Raw genomic sequence first — 21,214 nt, 5'->3', positions numbered from 1 at the left:
AAACCTCATCTCTAAATCTAAATGTTATATATGAAAAATCCATCAGAAAAATATGTAGATTTCAAATATGCTATTATCTTGATGTTAGTAAATTCTAAAATTACATTTGGGTTGTCTATTATATATGTTTTTTCCTCATTTATGTAAACAAGGGTTTAGTGTTTATTCCCGTATTGTTTAAAATGTCGTCGAGTGTGTGTATGGGGGTGATTTATTTTTTTCCGTTGCAACGCACGGGCATGTGTGCTAGTCATATCTAAAATATTTTCATCCGATGGACGGTTCAAAAGTTATGGGCATTTTAACTCATGCATCTATTCTGCAATTTTAAAATCCCGGGCTAATTAGACAATTCGCACGCGGGGAAAAACCGGACATGGGACGAATCTAGCTAACGGGCCAAACTATCAGTGGCGCAATACACAATATGACACTCAGGGCGAAGGATAGCTCAGCTGGGGGGGGGGGCTCACCTCGAGCCTGGCCCGACTTGGAGAGGAGGGGTTGCGGCTGGGCCTTGACGGCTCGCGGCCCAGGCGGCGACGGGGCAGGCCGGCTGGGGCTGCGCCTGAAGCTAGCTTCGGCTGAGCCGGAACGCGAAGCTGGGACTGGAGAGGCCGCAGAGCTGGGCCAGGGGAGGCGTGGCGCACACTGGGGCTGGCGCTCATCTTCCTCCGCGTGCAGAAGCACGGGCGCTCGCAGGTCCTGGTCGGCGGCGCGAGCTTCTCGGTAGGCCTCCGGCACGACGAGGATGGCAAGGGTGGTCGGATCCGCAACGGAGCCTCCCGAATCTGTCCATCCTCGATGGCTTTCGAGCACGACAGCGAGGTCGTGACACGCGGCCATGGCAACTTCCTGTTTTGTCGGCGGCGAGGATGGCACGGCGGGGCTTCGTCCTGGAGGTTTGTCGGCTGCCTACCTACACTATATTAAGATTGCACGTCAAGTTTCAACCCAATCCAAGAAAAAATATACACACTTTTAAAAATAATTTTTTAATAATGCCGCGGGTGCGTGCGTGTGTGGTTGGTCTCAAAATGGCCAGCGACAAAAAGGAGAGAACTCGCAACTAATAACGGATGCAAGTTTGAAAATATGACGGTCACGGAATGCCGATGCAATGCGGATGATGCGATGATAAATGCGACAAACAATTAAATCACACGACAACAATGGGCTAAAAGGGCAATCTTCTGAAGCGACGGTTCCGGACTGTTACACTTATCTAGGAGGAGCATGCGACTTGTTTCCTCAAGATTCGGACCCAGCTAGGATCGAGCTTCGAGCGTGTAGGCCGGCAATGCTAATGTCGAAGAAATTGAATGCTGATAGCCTTGTATCGAGATGGATTGCAAAGTTGTTGCAAAACTTTGAAATCATGACATGGACCTATTAATGTTGGGGCAGTTGGCCTAGTGGACTCATGTCAAAGATGAAAAGTGAGCTAGGTCAAGAAATCAACAAATGGTGTAGCTCCTAGCTTAGTTAAGTTAGGTGTAGGAAATAATCTGTATAATGTTTGGCTACGTGAGCCTCCTGACGCCATGTTCGGTTGCAACAGATTTGAAGGGGATTGGAGTGGATTGGGGAGGATTAAATTCCGTGTAAGTCAAATTCCACCTCAATCCCTTCCAATCCTTTTCAATCCTTTTGTGGTGGGGATTAATCGAACAAGCCCTGAATGTATCTTGAACGTCATTTTCACGGAAATTCCTGACTTTTATAAATGAAAAATAGGGGAGTTTTGAATAAACTTTTTTTTGAAAAAAGCACATGGAAATTACACGATAAAGGCGAGTTGTTTTCGGAAAATTAGTTGAGCTGAAAGAGGTTGAGCAGCTTGAGATTTTAACCGCCAAACAAGAACCCACCGAGGGGCCCCATGGGCAGAACGGGAATACCCGAGAAATGCAACTGTACACAATCGTAGAAATCAGAGGTAGATTGGGCGAATAATTCGCGCTCCTCCACCCGTCTACCACTACGCCTACGCCTACGCGCCGTACCACCTTCTCCTCCTCTCCTCCCCGATCTCGCCAGCCAGCCAAGCCAGCGAGCGCGGAAAAAAGGAAAAGGAAAAAAGACTTCCCACACCACACACCCCCGCCGTCTCCTCCATCTCATCCTCCTGCTGCTCGTCGCCGTCGGCGCCTCCAGGCCCTAGGCGGACCGCCTCCGGATCCGACCGCGGGAGCTCCCCGCTTCCGCCGCCGCCGCCGCCGCCGTCGCCGCGCCGTCAGATCCGCGGAAGCGCGCCGCGGATCCGCCGCCCCGCAACCCGCGCCGCGAGGCCCGAGCCTTTCAGCTCGGCATTGGTTTGGTCCGATCCGGAGACCTCCTTTTTGGTGCGTGTCCTGTTTCTGTCTGGTCCCCCGGTTGTCCCCCTTTGGCACGATCTGAGATCTTTTTTCTTGTTTTTTTTTTACTGGAAGAGGCGTTGATTGTTTGATCCAGCTTCGAGGTATAGCTCAGATATTAGAGAGTTTGAGTAAAGGATTTACTAGCTCCGCGACCAAAATCTCTGGTCTGTTTCGTATCAGTTGTTGAGGGCGCAAGTGGTGCCATGCTTTTGTGTGTGGGGGGGGGGGGGGGGTTAATGACGTTTAGTTCGTGCTAATTTAGCTGCTCTATTTTAAGTTACCTGCATTCAAGTCAAGCTCGTTGAAATGTTTTAACCCAGCTTTGAGTAATATTAGCTTGTTTATTATGCTCCAATTCTTTTTTCAGCTGTCGATCTCACAATAATCATAAGCTGAGAAAAATTCAACTCCAACTCTCTTTTTTTCTTTCAGTAAGCTGAAGAAATCTTGTGGTCTTCAAGGTGTCCATGGTGCAGAATCGTCAAGTATGAGATGTGTGCGGCACATGGTGTGCTCAAGTCCTCTGTGAACTTGCCCTTCTGGTAACTTGGTTGCTTACTGGGATGATGCATGTGCACGGCAGTTATATATGAGTACCGTTGACCCCTTGCTCCTGTCATCATCCGGAAGTGCAGACTCGCCTTCAAAGCATACGGCTCCTGCTCGGTCATCGGTGGGCTCATGCCTCTGCCGTGCTGATTCATGCTCTTCCTCAGTGTATGAGGATTGCGACACTGCTTCTGTTAATTTTGTGGATGAAGGGGATGCCATACCAAGGCATTGTCCGGAGGAGTCTGATGTGAGCAGGGTGGCAGAGCGTTTCCAGTCTGCTGATTCGCATTTCTTCCATCGTCTCTCGGTGGAATGCTCTCAGAAGGAGAGGCAACGGAAGATTTCTTGGGGTGGTGTAATGGAGATGCAGCGCTCTCCATCATCCCTAGAGGTTGGAGTAGTATCTTCCTCCCAGGAGAAACCAAATCGACCCCCGAGGGGCAGGAACAAGAGCTCGCATTTTGAAGACCTGTTTTCATCTGAGCAAGAGCATGACCCAAGGCTAATTTACATCAATGATCCCGACAGAACAAACGACAGATATGAATTTACAGGAAATGAGATTCGGACAAGCAAGTATACTTTGATTACTTTCCTGCCCAAGAACCTCTTCATCCAGTTCCATCGGCTGGCTTATGTATACTTCCTAGTTATTGCTGCTCTTAACCAGCTGCCTCCTTTAGCTGTGTTTGGAAGGACCGCTTCATTGTTCCCGCTACTTTTTGTGTTGTTTGTGACTGCTATAAAAGATGGTTATGAAGACTGGCGTCGTCACAGATCTGACAGGAATGAAAATAACCGAGAGGCACTTGTTCTTCAACATGGTGATTTTCGGTCAAAAAAATGGAAACACATTTGTGCGGGGGAGGTTGTCAAAATTCATTCCAATGAAACAATGCCATGTGATATGGTCCTGTTGAGTACAAGTGATCCAAATGGTATAGCTTACATCCAAACAATGAATTTGGATGGCGAGTCAAACCTGAAAACAAGGTATGCTCGCCAGGAAACTGTTACCATGATAAGCAACAGCTCATATTTAGGGTTGATCAAATGTGAGCAGCCTAACAGAAATATCTATGAGTTTACAGCTACCATGGAGTTGAATAGTCAGAGGATTCCGCTTGGCCAATCTAACATTGTATTGCGTGGGTGCCAGCTCAAAAACACAGAATGGATTATCGGGGTAGTCGTCTATGCTGGTCAGGAGACAAAAGCTATGCTAAACAGTACAATATCCCGTTCAAAGAGCAGCAATCTAGAGAGTTACATGAACAGGGAAACCCTTTGGTTATCAGCTTTCCTCTTGATCACATGCTCAGTTGTTGCAACAGGGATGGGTGTATGGTTATTTAAGAATACTAAAAACCTTGACGCACTACCATACTACAGGAGAAAGTACTTCACCTTTGGCCGGGAAAACAGAAAGGATTTTGAGTTCTATGGCCTTGCATTGGAGATATTTTTCTCCTTCTTGAGTTCTGTGATTATCTTTCAGATAATGATACCAATATCATTATACATCACCATGGAGCTAGTTAGAGTGGGGCAGTCATACTTCATGATTGGAGACACTCGGATGTATGACAGTAGTTCAGGTTCGAGATTTCAGTGCCGGTCATTGAATATCAATGAAGACCTAGGCCAAATACGGTATATATTTTCTGACAAAACAGGTACCTTGACTCAAAATAAAATGGAATTTCAGCAAGCCAGCATCTATGGGAGGAATTATGGGAGCTCCTTGCAGGTCACTAGTGACTCGTCACATGAAATAACCATTGCAGGCAAGTTAACTATTTTTTCTCTATAAATCCATTTTGCAGTTTTTTCTTTCTGTTTTAGATCAGTCTTTCATCCCTGTGGTAACTAATAAAAACCTAGATGATTGGTGATAGATTGGCATATGCAACTAGACCCATATTTCTCCAGGCTGAATTACTACCTGTTGTACTTAATTTAATTAGCTCAAAGTAGTGAAAGTTCAAGTTTCTAGTTCATCGAAAATGGAACTTTGAAACTAGTAAAGACACAAGTAAAGCTTGTATTTGATCGTGTACCTATAAATGCTTAAGTTTGTATCCTTCTGCAGAGTCATCGAGACAACATGACAGGAAGCCCAAGTCAGAAATCAATGTTGATGCACTACTCTTGGCACTTCTGAAACAGCCATTGTTTGGGGAGGAAAGACTCGCAGCCCACGATTTTTTCCTTACTTTGGCTGCATGCAATACTGTCATTCCAGTTAGCACAGGAGGTTCTCCCGATTTGACCAATGAAGTAAGTGAGGTTGGTGCAATTGATTACCAGGGCGAATCGCCTGATGAGCAGGCCTTAGTAATTGCAGCTTCTGCTTATGGATACAAGCTTGTTGAAAGAACAACTGGCCACATTGTTATAGATGTTCAGGGCGAGAGGATAAGGTAAATACTAGAACATTCTTTGTTCTTTCTGAGAACATTTAAGCTACCTTTAATTTCTGCCCCCGTTGACCATGCAATGCATTTTGTACCTGTTGACAATCTTCTACCTGTATTTCATGAAACAATTTCATTGTCACAAACAGGTTGGATGTTCTTGGTCTGCATGAATTTGATAGTGTGAGAAAAAGAATGTCTGTTGTTGTAAGATTTCCAGACGACACTGTGAAAGTTCTTGTCAAGGGTGCTGATACTTCAATGCTTAATATTTTGAAGACCAGGAACCATGATGGACTTTTTGACTCTTTGCACGCCAAAACTATAGAAACTACAGAAAATCATTTGTCAAGTTATTCCTCAGAGGGTCTACGAACCTTAGTAATTGGCTCGAAGTACCTGAGCAATGAAGAATTCAGCGAATGGCAGGAAAGGTACGAAGAAGCTAGCACCTCCATGACAGAGAGATCGGCAAAGCTCCGTCAGGCGGCAGCCCTTGTAGAGTGTGATTTGACTCTTCTGGGTGCAACTGGAATTGAAGATAAGTTGCAGGATGGTGTGCCTGAGGCTATTGAGTCCCTCCGTCAGGCTGGAATCAAGGTTTGGGTTCTCACAGGGGATAAGCAAGAAACTGCTATATCGATTGGTTTATCATGTCGATTATTAACTCAAGGTATGCATTCAATTATCATAAATGGTTCGTCAGAGATTGAATGCAGGCGCCTTCTAGCTGACGCTAAAGCCAAATTTGGAATCAAGTCGGCTGACCTTGGAAAGCAAGATGTGGAAGATCTGCATAACGGCGATGTTTCAAAATTAAGGTCCTCTAATGGCCAAGCATCTGAAAGTGGAATACAAAATTTCCAGTTGACTGGAGTTATTGCTAATGACAAGTCAGTAAACATTGAGGAATCACCAAATTTTGATGATGCCGAGTTAGCACTGATAATTGATGGGAACTCCCTTGTGTATATTCTAGAGAAAGATCTTGAATCAGAGGTTTGTGATCATATCCTGTTTATTTGTTAATAATAATAATACATATCTTTGTGTTCTGTTTCAATTGGTCAAACATATAGTCAATAGCTTTAGTTCAGCAATAGTAGTTGCTATTTTAGTGCGCACACCATGGCTGCACATGTAACTAATACAAGTTCACTTACAAAAATTCTACTAATAATAATACACATATTTGTGTTCTGTTTCAGTTGGTCAAACATATAGTCAATATCTTTAGTTCAAGTTCACTTACAAAAATACCTGTCATCATACTTAAAGCAATAATTTCATTTTTGTCAACTTTCTATTTGGCAGTTATTTGACTTGGCAACCTCCTGTAAAGTTGTCATCTGCTGCCGTGTTGCTCCTCTACAAAAGGCTGGAATTGTCGATCTGATTAAAAGCAGGACGAGTGACATGACCTTGGCAATCGGTGATGGTGAGATTCTGCATCTGATTCATGTTGCTATGTTGTTATTGAGCGTATCGTAGTCTTCCTTATGTATTAATTGGCTCGTCGAATGGTAAAATATCTAGTGGAAGTTACTAGTGATGATAACTGGTTTGAACTAGAATGCGAACTTTGTTGGTGATTTGTTTCTTTTTAGTTTTCATCCCATAGTTGGACCACATCATGAGTGTTGGCGCTAAAAGTTTTTTATTTGATTGCATCACCAGACGAATGATAGTCTGAATACTGGCAACACATGGTTGCACCTACGCTTTGTTGTATCTTAGGTGTTTGAATGCTTTTTGTTGTTGTTGTATCCTGGCCATCATCTCGTGCATTGCATATCTGTGCAGTTCAGCTATATACTGGTAAGAGTTTATGCGAGTTTATACAATAACAAGCACCCTATCGGCTTAACCCGACAATTAGTACAGAGCCACAAATCATTTCTGTCCGTTGCAATTGAGATAAAATAATACGATACTCTAGGATGATGCCTTAAGTTTTTGCTGTACATCAAACTTGCCAATTTTTTTGTCACCTTGGAGACACGGCTAACTGTTTTCTACACTATTTGGCCTCTGCTCATGTTCATATTGATAGTCTGGTTTTTGTGATCTTGTTCTCTGTTTGTAGGGGCAAATGATGTTTCAATGATACAGATGGCTGATGTTGGTGTTGGTATATGTGGTCAAGAAGGTCGTCAAGCAGTGATGGCTTCAGATTTTGCTATGGGGCAGTTCCGCTTTTTGAAGAGATTGCTTCTTGTACATGGGCACTGGAATTATCAGCGTATGGCGTACATGATTCTCTACAACTTCTATCGGAATGCTGTCTTTGTGCTAATGCTCTTCTGGTACATATTCCCTCCTCTATGCTTTTCTCCTATGCTGTAAGCTAAAGTATATATGTGTCATCTAGTGACTATTCAAATGTGAGAATATAAGAACCATCATTCTCCGTCCCTTTTTGCCTTTCTTGGCATCTTATGCAGGTTGATCTAATTTTTAAATGATTTGATGTAGGTATATCTTGCACACTGCATATTCCGCAACTCTTGCGCTAACAGATTGGAGTAGTGTTTTCTATTCCCTTATCTACACATCAGTTCCCACAGTGGTGGTTGGTATTCTAGACAAGGACTTGAGTCACAATACTCTTCTTTATTATCCGAGACTATATGAGGCAGGGCTTCGAAATGAGGGGTACAATATGACACTCTTCTGGATCACAATGCTAGATACCTTGTGGCAAAGCCTCGTCCTTTTCTATGTACCTTTCTTCACATACAGTATCAGTACGATGGACATATGGAGTATGGGAAGTTTATGGACAATTGCGGTGGTTATACTGGTCAATATTCATCTGGCCATGGACATTCAACGTTGGGTGCTTATAACCCATCTTGCCATATGGGGCTCTATAGCTGCAACGTTTTTGTGCATGGTGTTAATAGATTCTATACCTATATTCCCTAATTACGGGTGAGTTCTCACTGTTTTGCTCTCTTGACCCCTCTCATGTTGTCTAAAGGTGACAAAGTCTAAGAATCTTATATTTGGCAGGACACTATACAATATGGCTGCTTCAAGAACTTACTGGCTTAGTGTTTGCCTCATAATAGTCTTGGGGTTGCTTCCCCGGTTTCTTTGCAAAGTAATATATGAGACCTTCTGGCCATCTGATATTCAAATAGCAAGAGAAGCTGAGTTGTTAAAGAAGCTGCCTCAACAGTGTCGATCAAGGCCTGAAAGTGATATCAGCTAACAACAATGGTTTCATGCAGTTAGTTCATCACCCAGTTTGGGAACTGCATTGATTCATTTGTTGAGCTGATCTTTTGTTAAAAAAAGGTAAGCTTTATTCATGACTGCCATATGATTATTATTTAGTTTATTTTACTATCATGTTTTTAGACACACGCAAGAGCACAGTTTGCATCACTTAACTGCAGTCGAATTATGCATTTATGACTTTGTATTAGTAGATCATAAAAAGTAACAACGTCCTGTCTGCAATCATGAGCTAGCAGTGTTTCTGTAGGTTGAAGATTGAAAAATCACACGTGCTGCAGTTTCAGCTATTCCTATTCGACAACTATTTCCAGTATTTTTTAGGCACAAACATCCCATTGTGTGACTTCCACTTTTATACTCCCTCTGTAAAGAAATATAAGAGCGTTTAGATGACTAAAGTAGTGATCGAAACACTCTTATACTCCCTCCGTAAACTAAGATAAGAGCATGTAGAACAATATTTTAGTAATCTAAACACTCTTAGGAGGTGTTTGTTTCAGAGATATTTACCCGTAATCCCTTTACAGCGTAAACAGAAAACGCTACATGCGTTTGTTTAATCCACATTGTAAACACATCCCTCCGTAAACGGATGCAGCCCAGTTACCGATCGATACCGCCCACCCCCCTCCGGTAACTGCAGTACCGCTCCCTCCACTCCCCCCGCACGACCCTTTTTCCTCCCCTCCTGAGCTCACTCCTTCCTAGTCCCCATACGACCCCCTCCTCCTCGTCCGTCAGCACCTCCTCTCCGCCGAGATCGGAGTAGCCCGCGGAGCTTGTGATCGGAGGCGGCCGGCGGCGCACAAGCGCGGTGACGGCTGGCGGGGCACAAGACGTGAGTGGCCGGCGGTACTTGATCTCGGAGACGGACGGCGGCGCTTGATTTCGCGGACGGACGGCGGCGTTTGAGAATCTGGTTGGCTGGGGTCAAGCAAGAGCAGGCCATCTACGAGGAGGATGGCGGCCGGTGAGCAGCATGGCGAGCAAGAAGAGGAGAGCCATGGCAATCGATTCCTTTGCCTGAACATGAACCTGATTACGTTAACGTTGTCGTTACCATTTCTGTAGCCAAACACCTCCTTATATTAGTTTACGGAGGGAGTAGTTGATATTGTTCTTCCTGTAGCATAGCGTGATAAGTTCTCATTGTGGACTACCTGACCTGTCGGTTATGCCTCCTGTTGTTTTATGAAATTACTGCCCTAGATTATACACGAGGACACAAGTTGGCAAGGACAAGAGATTCTGGTTGTAGAAGAGGCTGAAAAAAGCGCTGAAGCGGCAGCTGCGAAGAACTAACTGTACGGCGGCGGCGAGGCATCAAACAAATTCATCCCTGGGGGGTGGGGCTAGTGAACAATCAGATGACAAATGTACAGATATGGGGGAAATGATATATACTCTGTAATTTAAGATAGAGTTTGTGTCTAGGAGGAAATAAAGAGGTACATAGATACAGATTCTTTTCGCACTTTGCCAAATCTTTTGTATTACCTGACAATATGTTAACCATTTCCCTTTTCTTCCCCCTCGTTGAGGTTTTAGGTAGACTTAGTGATGTGTCCGATTGGAATTTTACGTTTTGAAGGAGTACAGGATAAATTTTCCTTGTGAGATCCATAACTTGAGAAATTTCAGTCCAACACTGGAAAAGATGTATAAGTCCCACAAAGGGTGGAAATTTCATTATCTACCACTGTTTTTTTTTTAAAATTTTGGGTGTGGTTTATTGCTGAATTGCCGATTTCTTTTTTTAAGTTTTTTTAATGCTTTTGCTTGCCTTGCTGATTATTGCCCCCAAAGGGTGTTGCCACGTTCGCGTACGACTAGTCTGGCCCATTAAGAAACCTTCTTCATCGCCCGCACGCTTTTCCATTCGACGCTGGTCAGCGACGCATTCATACCGGCCCAAGTGGACGCACCAATCACTAGAGCCGGCCTAGAGTGCCGCTTCCCGGTGCAATGCCATGTTTCTCCGCATTTGTCTAAAAAAAAATGTTTCTCCGCATTTAAACTGACACCAGGACCAGGTTGTCTGCCTCCTTGCATTAAACATGTGTGATTGTCGTCCCGTTCAAAAAAAACATGTGTGATTGTCGAACCTATTCCAGAGCCACCCGTTCGTCTGTCTACCGTCCACCATAAAAGGCCTGCCCTCCGCGTGCTATTTAATCCCAGGTCAGAAACCCAGCCGCATCTATCCACCCTTCTCCCCTCTCTACCACCTCCCTGCACCACACCAGTCATGGCTTGCTCGAGCTCAAAAGCCTTGTGGGACGGCCTCTCGTTCAAACACAAGGAGATCGCCGCAATTACAGCCGGCTGGAGCTCATCGGAGGCCAGCGCTGCGGACGCGCCAATGACAGAGGCGGCTGACGACGAGCCGGCGAAACCGTCCGCGCCGGTCATTGCCAACATCACCATGGGCGAGGCGCGCGCTCACTACATGGACATGATGCTTCCGGCAACTGCATGCCGACCAGGCCTATACAACCAGGCGGTGTTAGAAGGCGAGAGTACAGAGAGTTTGACGAGGCGGCATATGAGATGTTCGGCAAGAGCGACGACCAAGACGAGGCTGCCAGTTCGGCCGCACCCGGCACCACGTTCATGAAGCAGCCACGTCCGTGAGCGCCGCCGTAGTAGCGAGGAAGAGTAGTGCATGGAAGGTCGACGACAGTTGTATCACATGAAGGACACTGTTCCTTCCCTGCAGTTGAAGCCTAGCTTGATGGCCTCGACATCGTCGGTTGATTAGCTGCTTCTTGGCAAATCAGTTAATGAAAAAGGATTTCCCCGTTTTATATTATGAATAAACAACCAACTGATACAACCAATTCGCTGGGTTACAACACAAACAAGCCGATACAACCAATTCGCTGGGTTACAACACAAACAAGCCAAAAGGAAAAAAGAAAAAACAAATGCCGACGCCGGTAGTTCAACCAAGCCAAGATGGCTGACAACCGCCGTACCCTCCGAAGAAATACCACCGCATGCCTTGCACTCTGAAGCCTCGCGTACTAAGCAACACCTTCAGGAAGGAATGCAACGCTGACGCCACTGCTGTCCGGACAAATCCTACGGTTTCCCCCGATACGCGGATGACCGTGGGGAAGGGGTATCACTGACGCCCCTGAGGAAGGTCTGACGGTGCCCACGGGCATAGCCGCGCCGGTGGCGGACGAGCCGCTAGGGATTTATCCCGCCCCGAAACCACCACCGCTACCCCAGACAATTGAAAATGCATTGCCTAACATACCGCCCACCAGCCTGTGCCACCACGGTCACCACACCAACTTCACCGTCTCACTGAAGCCACCAACACAAGATCTAGAGGGAGGACGAGGAGATATCAGGCTTAGGGGCAACCGCGACGCAGCCGACACGAGGGGACAACCTTCACCGCCGCGCAGAGCCGACCGGATGTAGCGACAGGGACTTGCCAGGCCATCACACGCGCGGCCGGACCCCAATGAGTCCGGACAGTCTGAGCAGCCGCACTGCAGCACGCCAGCCGCGAGAGCCATCACCACCACAACCACAGCCGCCTCGCCGCACCACCAGGGAGCCGTGTCACCGACCAACACCAACCCAGATGAGGCCCGAAAGGGCCCGATCTGGGCCGAACGGGCTCCGCTGGCCAGTCGCACACCACGTTGCCCCGCAGACAACGACCACGCCACCGAGTCAAGGGCACTCGAGGCCCGCGAAACCCCCCCGCCGAGCCAGACCGCCGCCAGCCAATCAGCACCATCGCTGGGCAGGAAGGAGCCCCGACTCCATCTCCCAGCGCGCGGGGAAGGGCCGCCTGCCGCCACCGGCGCCACCCATGTGGCTTCTGCTGGTGGTGGTGAAGGGGGTGGAGGAGGAGGGGGGTCGAGATGGGGTGGAGGGGTGGAGGCGCTCCGCCGCCTCAGGGGGCTTTGAGCCCCGACTCCATCTCCCAGCGCGCGGGGAAGGGCCGCCTGCCGCCACCGGCGCCACCCATGTGGCTTCTGCTGGTGGTGGTGAAGGGGGTGGAGGAGGAGGGGGGTCGAGATGGGGTGGAGGGGTGGAGGCGCTCCGCCGCCTCGGGGGGCGATGGAAGCGCAGGAGGGCATACAATATCAACTTAGAAGAGTCAAAAATAGCATCAGTTCCGAGCGCTCATGGCTGGTCAACAACTCCAATTGTCGTCCTTTCGTTTTATTCGAATTTTCTTCGTTTGGATTAGAAAAATGGATGGTCCAGTCCGATTTTATCCGTTCGCCTACTAGGGCACCCAAGGAGGCGGTCACATCATATTTTTCCAGCTTGCATTAAAAAGAAAAAAGACCGGCCACACATTTAAAAACATAGAAATATATTTTTCGGCACGCGTTAAAAAAAAAGAAAAGGCCGACTAGACATTTTAAAACATAGAAATAAACTTGATTAAATAGTAAACTGTTTAAACAAGTCTCTGGCGCACATTAAACTTAACTTAAAACTTTAAAAAAGTATTCTAAAAAAACTAGACCTCGCCGCCATGGTCTTCCTCGATGCCACCGCCGTCTTCAGACGCCGCCATCCTCCTCGCCGTCGTCCCCAGTGAGGTCGATGTACGACAATGGCTGCTAGAGGTGGACAGGTGGCCCCTGCAGTGGTTGCTTGGCCGGGGACGTGTGCACGGGCTCTTCCCGTGGTGGGGATGGCTACCACGGCTCGGCACCCACCCGTGAGGGCGACACGAGACGACGAGGGGGAAAGCGTTGGGTGAGCTACGGGTCTGTGCATGACCGCGCGGCTGGCTCATCCATGGCATGCTCGCACCACGACCGACAAAGTATGACTACCTCCGCATATCGTGATCGTCGCGGAACCAGGGTCACACAAAGGAGAGTCGACGTCGTACCTGGCGTCGTCGAGGAGATCGGGGGGGGGGGGGGGCAGGCGGGCACGGCGACACTGGATCTCGTCATGTCCGCTGATCGGGACCGACGAGATGGGCACGCGGCCTGACAAATGCTAGTAGTTGGGGAGATGGGCATCGCTCCACAATAGCGGCGTCCTCGTCTTCTAGTACCTCTGGTAAATCCCAACCTTCATGTGCGAACGGTTGCGAGGGTTGGCCACCGACGGGGCGATGGTGAACGGTGGATTTGGCGGAGGGGTGGAGCAGTTGCGATGGTCGGAGGAGGACCCGACCTCATGATTGTGCTTTCCCTTGTAGTCGTCGATCCAATGCCGCACGTGACCGATAATGAGGACGAGGTGGAGCTCCGACGGCCAGTGGCTAGGGTTTGGACTTATCGGGTTTAGAGGAGACACGCGTGGTCCAAAGTAAAAGTATGGACTGTTGGTCCATGACTACTCTACATTAAAAAGGACGAGGCCCCTCGCGGCTGGGAGGCTGATAGTGAGGATCGTTCACGCGTGCGAAGTCTTACCTCTTAATAAAGCAAATAGTGCTTTTTCCATACGTCATCCAAATTACCCTTAAAGTTGACTAAAATTACCCATCAATGCCACCTATGTCATTAAAAACGTTTCAAACAGGAAAATCTCTGGACTGGGCCGGCCCATGTAGGCACCTCCTATATTACGCTCTGGGCGTTGGAAAAATACAGCACACCTGTTTGGGCCAGCCCATGCGTGGGCGCCTGTTTTTTTAGTTTAGTTTTTTTTATTTTTCTTTTCAGTTCCATTTTATTTTTCTGCTTTAAATAACTTAGAACTTCAAACAACTTTTCTCAATTTTAAGAAACTAAGAATTTTGAAATAAAATATTCAAAAAAACATATTTTTTTTGAGAATTCAAAAACTACTCAGGAGTTTTGAAAAATGTTTGTATATAAAAAATGTTTAAACTTTGAGAAAATGTCAATAAAATAAAAAAGTCAACGATTTTAAACAAAAGTCCGTGTAAAAATCTTAAAAACAGTTCGTGCCTTTGTTTTTAGTCTCATTTTTTATTTTCATTTTTCTGTTCCATTTTTTAGTTTAAATAATTTAAAACTTTAAAAAACTTTTGCAATTTATAAAACTGGGAATTTTGAAATAAAAGTTTGAAGAAAATATAAAATGTTTGTAAATTCAAAAAATGCTCAGGATTTTTGTAAAAATATTCGCATATTCAGAAAAATGTTCATAATTTTGAAAACAATGTTGGTGAAAACAATAAAAGTCCATGATTTTGAAAAAAAGTTTGTGTGTTATTTTTTAAGTTCAATTAAAAAAAATGTTTGCTAATTCAAAAAATGTTCATGCATTTTAAGAAATGTCCTAAAATTTTAAAGACATAATATGATCAACATCATTAGAGATTATAATTGTTTTTCTCACGTTGCAACGCACGGGTCCTTTTGCTATTAATTTAAAAAGGTAGATGGCCGTCCACCACATGAGCATGGGCATGAGACGAACCAGAAGTGGGCACATGCGTGTCCGTTTGTTGTCCGGACACACACGGAAATGCATGAATGCTCGTGGATGCAGCTGCCCAGCTTAGCCGAAAATATAAGTGAAAATAAAGGTAAAAAAGAAAAAGAAAAAGAGAGGGGCATGTAAAATGTACCCACTCTATCCAGAAATACTCATCAAAGAAATGGATAGTATTTCCGGACAGAGGAAGTAGTATAAAAATTCCAAGACAAAAGCATCAGATTCTAAGCGTTGATTTGCACGGAATGTTCCAATTTGACTCTCCACAAATCATCAACAAGGAACTGCCGCAACACAATGCAAAGTCGGTAGCATCTTCAAGGCCAAAACAACAAGGCAAAATCATCAACACATATGATTATATAGTTGCTAGTTCGTTCTATAAGCATACATATGATAAAAATACACAAGGAAGTGCCGCAACATCATTTCGATCGATGCAGAGCGGGAGCGATGCAGTCAAGCGTTTGACAGGGTAGGCTTCTACCAATCTACAAGTCTACACGCCAACCACAGCAACTGCAGTAAGCCACACTCCATGCTCTGAAACTCTAGTTTATTTTGCCAACTTCTTTGTACCGGGTAGTCATCATTGGACGGGTAAAATCATGTGGAAGTCAAATCCTTCAACACAAAGTCACCACCTATACATGCACGCAACCTTCAGCAGATGTCAGCTATCCATAAATCCAGAGGGAAACAGTACGGTACTTCACTGCAATTGGGCACAACGGAATTGCTTAGGATGCTACTACTTCATTGATGATGAGTGAGTCTCACATTATTCAAAAACTTCACAATGGTGGTCATATTTATGCTAAATGTGTTGCAAAAACTGGCTCGGTTATGACTTGCAAATCACAGGAACTGAACTCCAACACAATTTTATCTCAAAAACTTCCATGCAAAGACAAAAACACAAAAAACTTTTCTCGCAGAAGGGATGGAGCAGACAATTGTGAAACAGGTTTGTAGCTCTTTGCTGGAATAAATAAACAATGAAGTTCCATTCTATTTCTATAGCTGCTCTATAGCAACCCAGGACTAAGCTGACCGAAGCATGTCAAAGAGGAATGCCTCCCACTATGCATATAATGTGGATCTGAGAAAAATGACGAGCAAATGCTAGTTCGCTACAGAATAGTATATTCTCTTAAGTACTCCCTCCGTTCCAAAATACAAGACCTTTTAGGGATTTCACTAGGAGACTACATACGGAGCAAAATGAGTGAATCTATACTCTAAAATATGTCTATGTACATCCGTATGTAGTTTATAGTACAATCTCTAAAAGGTCTTATATTTAGGAACGGAGGGAGTACTGTATAAACAAACAGATAGAGGGAGGGTAGAAGCAGAATGTAGATAAAACATGTGGAGATGATACACAAAAAACAAGCAAAAAAACATGTGAATATGGGGTATGTGCATGCTTAGAGTGGAAGGGAAACGTAGCACAAAGTTTCAAGTGAATATTATTAGCCCTAATCCTGACCTAGAGTCAACTAATCCAAATTTACTATGCTATGTACTAACTTGTTATCCAACTATATTTCAGAGGCAGTTGCCTCCGGCGCTCAAAGTCAAAAGTGCCATCTGCATGCTTGGAAAACACAAGATTACATACCATAGCATTCCACAAGGAGTACAGCTGCACTAAGTCAATAACTTCTCATGCACGTTTATCCTCAGTAAACACATGCATGTTCACCATATCTCCTGTTCCTTTAACAGCACTGCCTACAAGAGAGAGTCCTTCCTCGTCAGCCTCATCACCTGTCTCCTCTGAATATGCAAATCTGTACACAGCAAGGTCACAAAAAACCAAAGTTAAATCTATGCACATGGTTCATACTAACAACTCTATGCGGAACAAGTCATTCTTTCAATCCTACCTAAGCTAAGCTACAGGTATAAAACGGGTTTTTACAGATAATATGATCAACTAATGTTAAATACATTTGTAAACATATTGAAGTAGTAAACATGTTGAAGGAACTGTAAATATATTCGTTTTATAAGTCATACCGTGAGTTAGAATATAACAGTGGTGACCAATATCATGGAAAATGGAGTAATAGTTTTAGAAATGCACTGATTGTATTGTTGGATAAGCATGGCACATGTTTGCAATAACATATGTATAGAAGTAAAAAAAAAAAAAGGTTAAATCATCTCTTCATTGTGGAAGTGCTGATGGTTTACAACATATTGGCCGGGCATAAATAAAAACCTTCCACAATAATGGTATTGACAGCTTAGTCAACAATATGAACTGTCTCAGCAAGAGACAAATCTAGGACTGATTACATAATGACTAGTTAGAAACTTAAATACTCCCTCCGTCCCAAAATAACTGTCTTAACTTTGTACTAGCTCTAGTATAAAATTGTACTAAGCTTAAGACACTTATTTTGGGACGGAGGGAGTAGTACCCAAGCTGAATGAACTACATTGTGTACATACAAACCCAAATAAACAATTCTACTCAAATGAGAAGACGGTGAACTTCATAGCAGATGGAATACCCTGTTGGATTACGAGATGGTGACCAAAGGGCGCATATGATGGCAAGGAGGACATATGAGAGGACATTCCAGAAGGCAGGGATGACCCAAGCCCTTCGCCAAAGCTCGCTCAATGGATCAGTTGCATTAAAATATAGCTGATTCAAGACCAAACAAATAAGTCAGATCATACTTAGCAACAGAACCTGCATAAAGGTGATTACTAATTTTCCCAAGAGGCAAAAAACTCCATGAGTCAATATCATATAGGAGGCGGACAAGCGCAAAATAGTTAGTTTGGCATTTGCTTCTATGTTCTCCAACAATTTGCATTAAATAATTGATGTTTAGTGATCATACGACAAGTCTGCATGCAAGAGTTTATTCATTTGCCATTCGTGGCTACTTTCCCAAATTGCAACGATAGAATTGGCCCAACACATACCTCATAACCAATCCAAGCAATTGAGATAACCACTGACATTGCTAGAGAATTTGTAAACTTCCGATACAATTCAAGTTTCGCCATGCTTCTCCGCAGCTGTCGGTGTAATCAGAGACAGGTTAGTACATAAAATATATGATAGAAGGATAAAATGAAGGAATATACAATAAATTAATCGATACGTTTTTAGGGAGTATAGGTTTCAGTTTCACAGCAGAGCAACTATCCCGGACCTGAACAAGTTGGGGGATAAACCCAATTTTTTGGAGTGGCATGTTCACATCAGGGGACCAACAGGTAACAGCTGTTCACTTCATGTGAACTCAATAACATGCAACACAAATGCTGATTGTTGAAAGACATGGCCACAGTGGAGTATAAGTTGGCTGTTTACCATAAGATACAACTGCCTGCGGGTTTTGCTAGAATGTAAACAGCTGTAGCACGAACCCTTGTATTGCCATTCAGAAATACCAAAATAATGCTATGTTGATATACAACAAAAACACAGTTTAGAGAAGAATACTTGGACTAGCAAGAAAGTGAAGCAGCTACCTGCAGTTTCTCTAAAGTTCTAGAGAGGGATGAAAATATCCAGATGATGAAGGTAGCATCAAGTATGGCAACAGGCAACACTAGAAATAATCTCGTTCTGCCAGAGAAGTCATTGATGTTTCCCAGATTTTCAACAAGTTCAAGGGCTTCTGAGGCAGTAAAATAGATGACAGCAAGAGCAGCGACCCTGTATGTAATCCCACCCAATGTAGGTCGAACAACACCATAGCCCATTGAAACTACCAACAGAAGAAGGCGAGACACGGTTTTTTTCACAGCAGTAAATGTAACTGCCCACAAGGTTATGCCGATAGGTCTGGTCCCAGTTGAATTGAAGTTAGCATACTCAAAGTACCAGAAAGCCATTTCGCACATACCAAGTGCAATAACAGCTGTTATATGGTAATGCAGCTGCAAAATATCCTTCCAACATCTCACAAACTGAAGAAACCATAGAAGCCCAAGTGCAAGATAGGCAAGTGACATGAAACCAAAAAATGTCATCATCGGGGCCATTTTTCCAGGGATATAACCATGAGGATTCCGCCAAACTGTCCTGCCTGTAATCTTCAATCCCCGGAGTTGAGGATCACAGAACATAAAGTAGAGATAGTACATCCCGGTTTTGTTTATAGAGACACTCTGTGTTCCCATGGTAGTTTCTTCATTTTTACCATCAAAGAATGTCTGAATTCTTTTTGGCCAGTCTGGATTATCAGGATTTGGCCGTATAATAACTTCACCTACTTTACAGGACTTCTCCTTGTCAAGCTCAGGGGTGCAGCATATTGCATCAGAGTGTAAGTAAGAACCCCCAATTTTGTCTCTGTCCTGGATCTCAACAATAATAGCCTCTACTAATCCTGTCTTTTGCTGCATTTCTTCATGTCTAGCTGCTGACTCCTGGGGCCGTCGAAATGTAACAATGTCAAACCTGAAAGAGTAGCCCCATTAGATAGCAGAAAATTCAATAATAACTGAAGGATATCTGCCCTTGATATTCTTATTTCCATATTTTATTTGTGCTTGTCTATTCATCTATGCATTTTGACAACACAAATGATTGTGAAACAGATGCTTCATGAAATGTATGCCCCCAAAAGTTGGTGAGTTGGTGCTAATATGTACAGAAACAATGGAGCAGTGTCATGTTGTGTTTGTTGTCTATGCAAAGCACACACGTTATCTTTCACATGTCGGAGCACGACAATCACATTAGCATGTGAATGTGAAAGATTAATAAATACATTAAGTCCATGGCAATGATTATCGTACTGAGCTATCGGAAGATAATGGTAACATTTCCTGAATATGACAAAACAGAGCAAGAACTGGACTAAGCTCAGTGCTCGAATTGATGAATTCACTAATGTCTATGGCATCACAACAATACAAGAAAAAAAAAGCAATTTATGTCCAGAGAACGGGCAACTTGAAGCAGCCGCATCCAATAATCTCAACAGATCAATGTGTATGCGCATAAAATTCCACAAATCCTCGCTTGATCACCTACGTAATTGGAACAGAAACAACTAGAACCCCGGGAGGGAACACTGGAGACTCAAAGCAGAGCGGACAAAATCAAGCAGCACGTTGGAGCCCATAAATAAAACCCCATCATAACGCTTGATGTACACATCATCGCCCAAAAAGCAACACTAGCGAAATTTAACATTAACAGAACAAAAGGCGCACGCAACACTTAACAAGCGCATCAGATCCTAACTCGGGCACCCGACCAAAGCGCGCCTGATCCGGGGCAGCCCGATCCCCGCAAAACCCTAAGGGAAGTAGTCCAGTCCAGAAGGGACGCCTGGCGTACCTGATGAAGGAGTTGGAGGAGTTTGAGGAGGATTCGGAAGCGTAGAGGCCCTCGCTGCCGCCGTGGAAGAAGAATGAGTTGGCGCGCGGCGCAAAGCCGCCGCCGTAGTACTCATGGATGGACGCGTCCGCGCCGCGGGCCACGAGGGCGAGGGCGAGTGCGAGTGCGAGAACGGCGAGACTCGGGCGGGCGCCTCGCCGCGGCAGCCGCATCGGGAGGGTACGAGAGGAGAACGCCGTCGCGTGCAGATGTTTGCTCTCGTATCGTAGGTGAAGGGAATGGCGATGGAAGGTTCGAGGCTCTCGTCTGCTGGAAGTGTGAGCCCGGTGGTTAAGGTTTGGTATATTGAGGAATCAGGTGTTCAGAGCATCGCTTGCCCAGTTCCCTCTCAGTCCCAGCCTCTCTCAGTGAGAGATGGACGCGATAAGATGGTGAAAGGAGTAGCGTTTCTATTCTTAAATAGCTAGAATTCACTACTCAATTTTCTTTTTCATATAAAAATGCCACATCATCAAATTATACATGTAGTCATAAGTTATTTTTTTCATTAATTTATTTATGTAAAACATACCCTCATGCATGGATTTTTTCTAGGTAATTAAGCAAGATATTTTTATAATAGTTTTTGCATTAACATTAGTTTTCTAACATTTATCCATAACCCACTACCCAATTTTTCTCTCCATGCAACAATGTCACATCATCAAGTCATGCATGTAGTCATAAGTTACTTTTTTTTTATTAATCTCTTCATGCAAAACATACCCTCATGCAGGAATTTTTTTCCTAGGTAATTGAACAAGACATTTTTATAATGATTTTTTACATTAAAATTAGTTTTCTAACATTTATCCATATTTTTCTTAACAAGTTTTTCGCAGCAATGCCCGGGGCATCATCTA

At 44.5% G+C, this 21,214-nt stretch overlaps 2 protein-coding genes across 2 annotated transcripts; one reads left to right on the top strand and one right to left on the bottom strand.

Annotated features, from left to right (window-relative positions):
* Window positions 1-2,238: 2,238 nt before the first annotated feature.
* Window positions 2,239-10,267, top strand: LOC123448707 (phospholipid-transporting ATPase 1-like). Its single transcript, XM_045125679.1, has 9 exons — window positions 2,239-2,345; window positions 2,793-4,699; window positions 5,005-5,335; window positions 5,479-6,328; window positions 6,644-6,767; window positions 7,416-7,635; window positions 7,805-8,263; window positions 8,345-8,632; window positions 9,785-10,267. The coding sequence occupies exons 2-8, from the start codon at window positions 2,950-2,952 to the stop codon at window positions 8,544-8,546; spliced, it is 3,936 nt and encodes a 1,311-aa protein (XP_044981614.1). The 5' UTR covers window positions 2,239-2,345; window positions 2,793-2,949; the 3' UTR covers window positions 8,547-8,632; window positions 9,785-10,267.
* A 5,055-nt stretch (window positions 10,268-15,322) lies between these two features.
* On the bottom strand, window positions 15,323-20,742 carry LOC123448706 (transmembrane protein 87A). Its single transcript, XM_045125677.1, has 6 exons — window positions 20,313-20,742; window positions 18,491-19,424; window positions 17,936-18,031; window positions 17,512-17,648; window positions 16,611-16,782; window positions 15,323-15,698 (listed from the first exon to the last, which is right to left on the bottom strand). Exons 1-5 carry the CDS (start codon window positions 20,522-20,524, stop codon window positions 16,656-16,658), a joined length of 1,506 nt encoding a protein of 501 aa, XP_044981612.1. The 5' UTR covers window positions 20,525-20,742; the 3' UTR covers window positions 15,323-15,698; window positions 16,611-16,655.
* Between the last annotated feature and the right edge of the window lie 472 nt (window positions 20,743-21,214).

Source organism: Hordeum vulgare, chromosome 4H, assembly GCF_904849725.1.
Source record: "Hordeum vulgare subsp. vulgare chromosome 4H, MorexV3_pseudomolecules_assembly, whole genome shotgun sequence".
NCBI lineage: Eukaryota > Viridiplantae > Streptophyta > Magnoliopsida > Poales > Poaceae > Hordeum > Hordeum vulgare.
Note: the sequence above shows the minus strand (reverse complement) of the source record. Positions and strands in the feature narration are given on the sequence as shown.

Excerpts from the sequence above, each read along its gene's own strand:
- LOC123448706 (XM_045125677.1), bottom strand. The coding sequence starts at position 20,524 with ATGCGGCTGCCGCGGCGAGGCGCCCGCCCGAGTCTCGCCGTTCTCGCA. Across the intron at positions 18,032-18,490 it reads GAACTTTAGAGAAACTGCAG|CTGCGGAGAAGCATGGCGAA; the intron begins GTAGCTGCTTCA and ends TTACACCGACAG. Across the intron at positions 16,783-17,511 it reads CCATCTCGTAATCCAACAGG|ATTTGCATATTCAGAGGAGA; the intron begins GTATTCCATCTG and ends TGCTGTGTACAG.
- LOC123448707 (XM_045125679.1), top strand. The coding sequence starts at position 2,950 with ATGAGTACCGTTGACCCCTTGCTCCTGTCATCATCCGGAAGTGCAGAC. Across the intron at positions 4,700-5,004 it reads ACATGAAATAACCATTGCAG|AGTCATCGAGACAACATGAC; the intron begins GCAAGTTAACTA and ends ATCCTTCTGCAG. Across the intron at positions 7,636-7,804 it reads TTTGTGCTAATGCTCTTCTG|GTATATCTTGCACACTGCAT; the intron begins GTACATATTCCC and ends GATTTGATGTAG.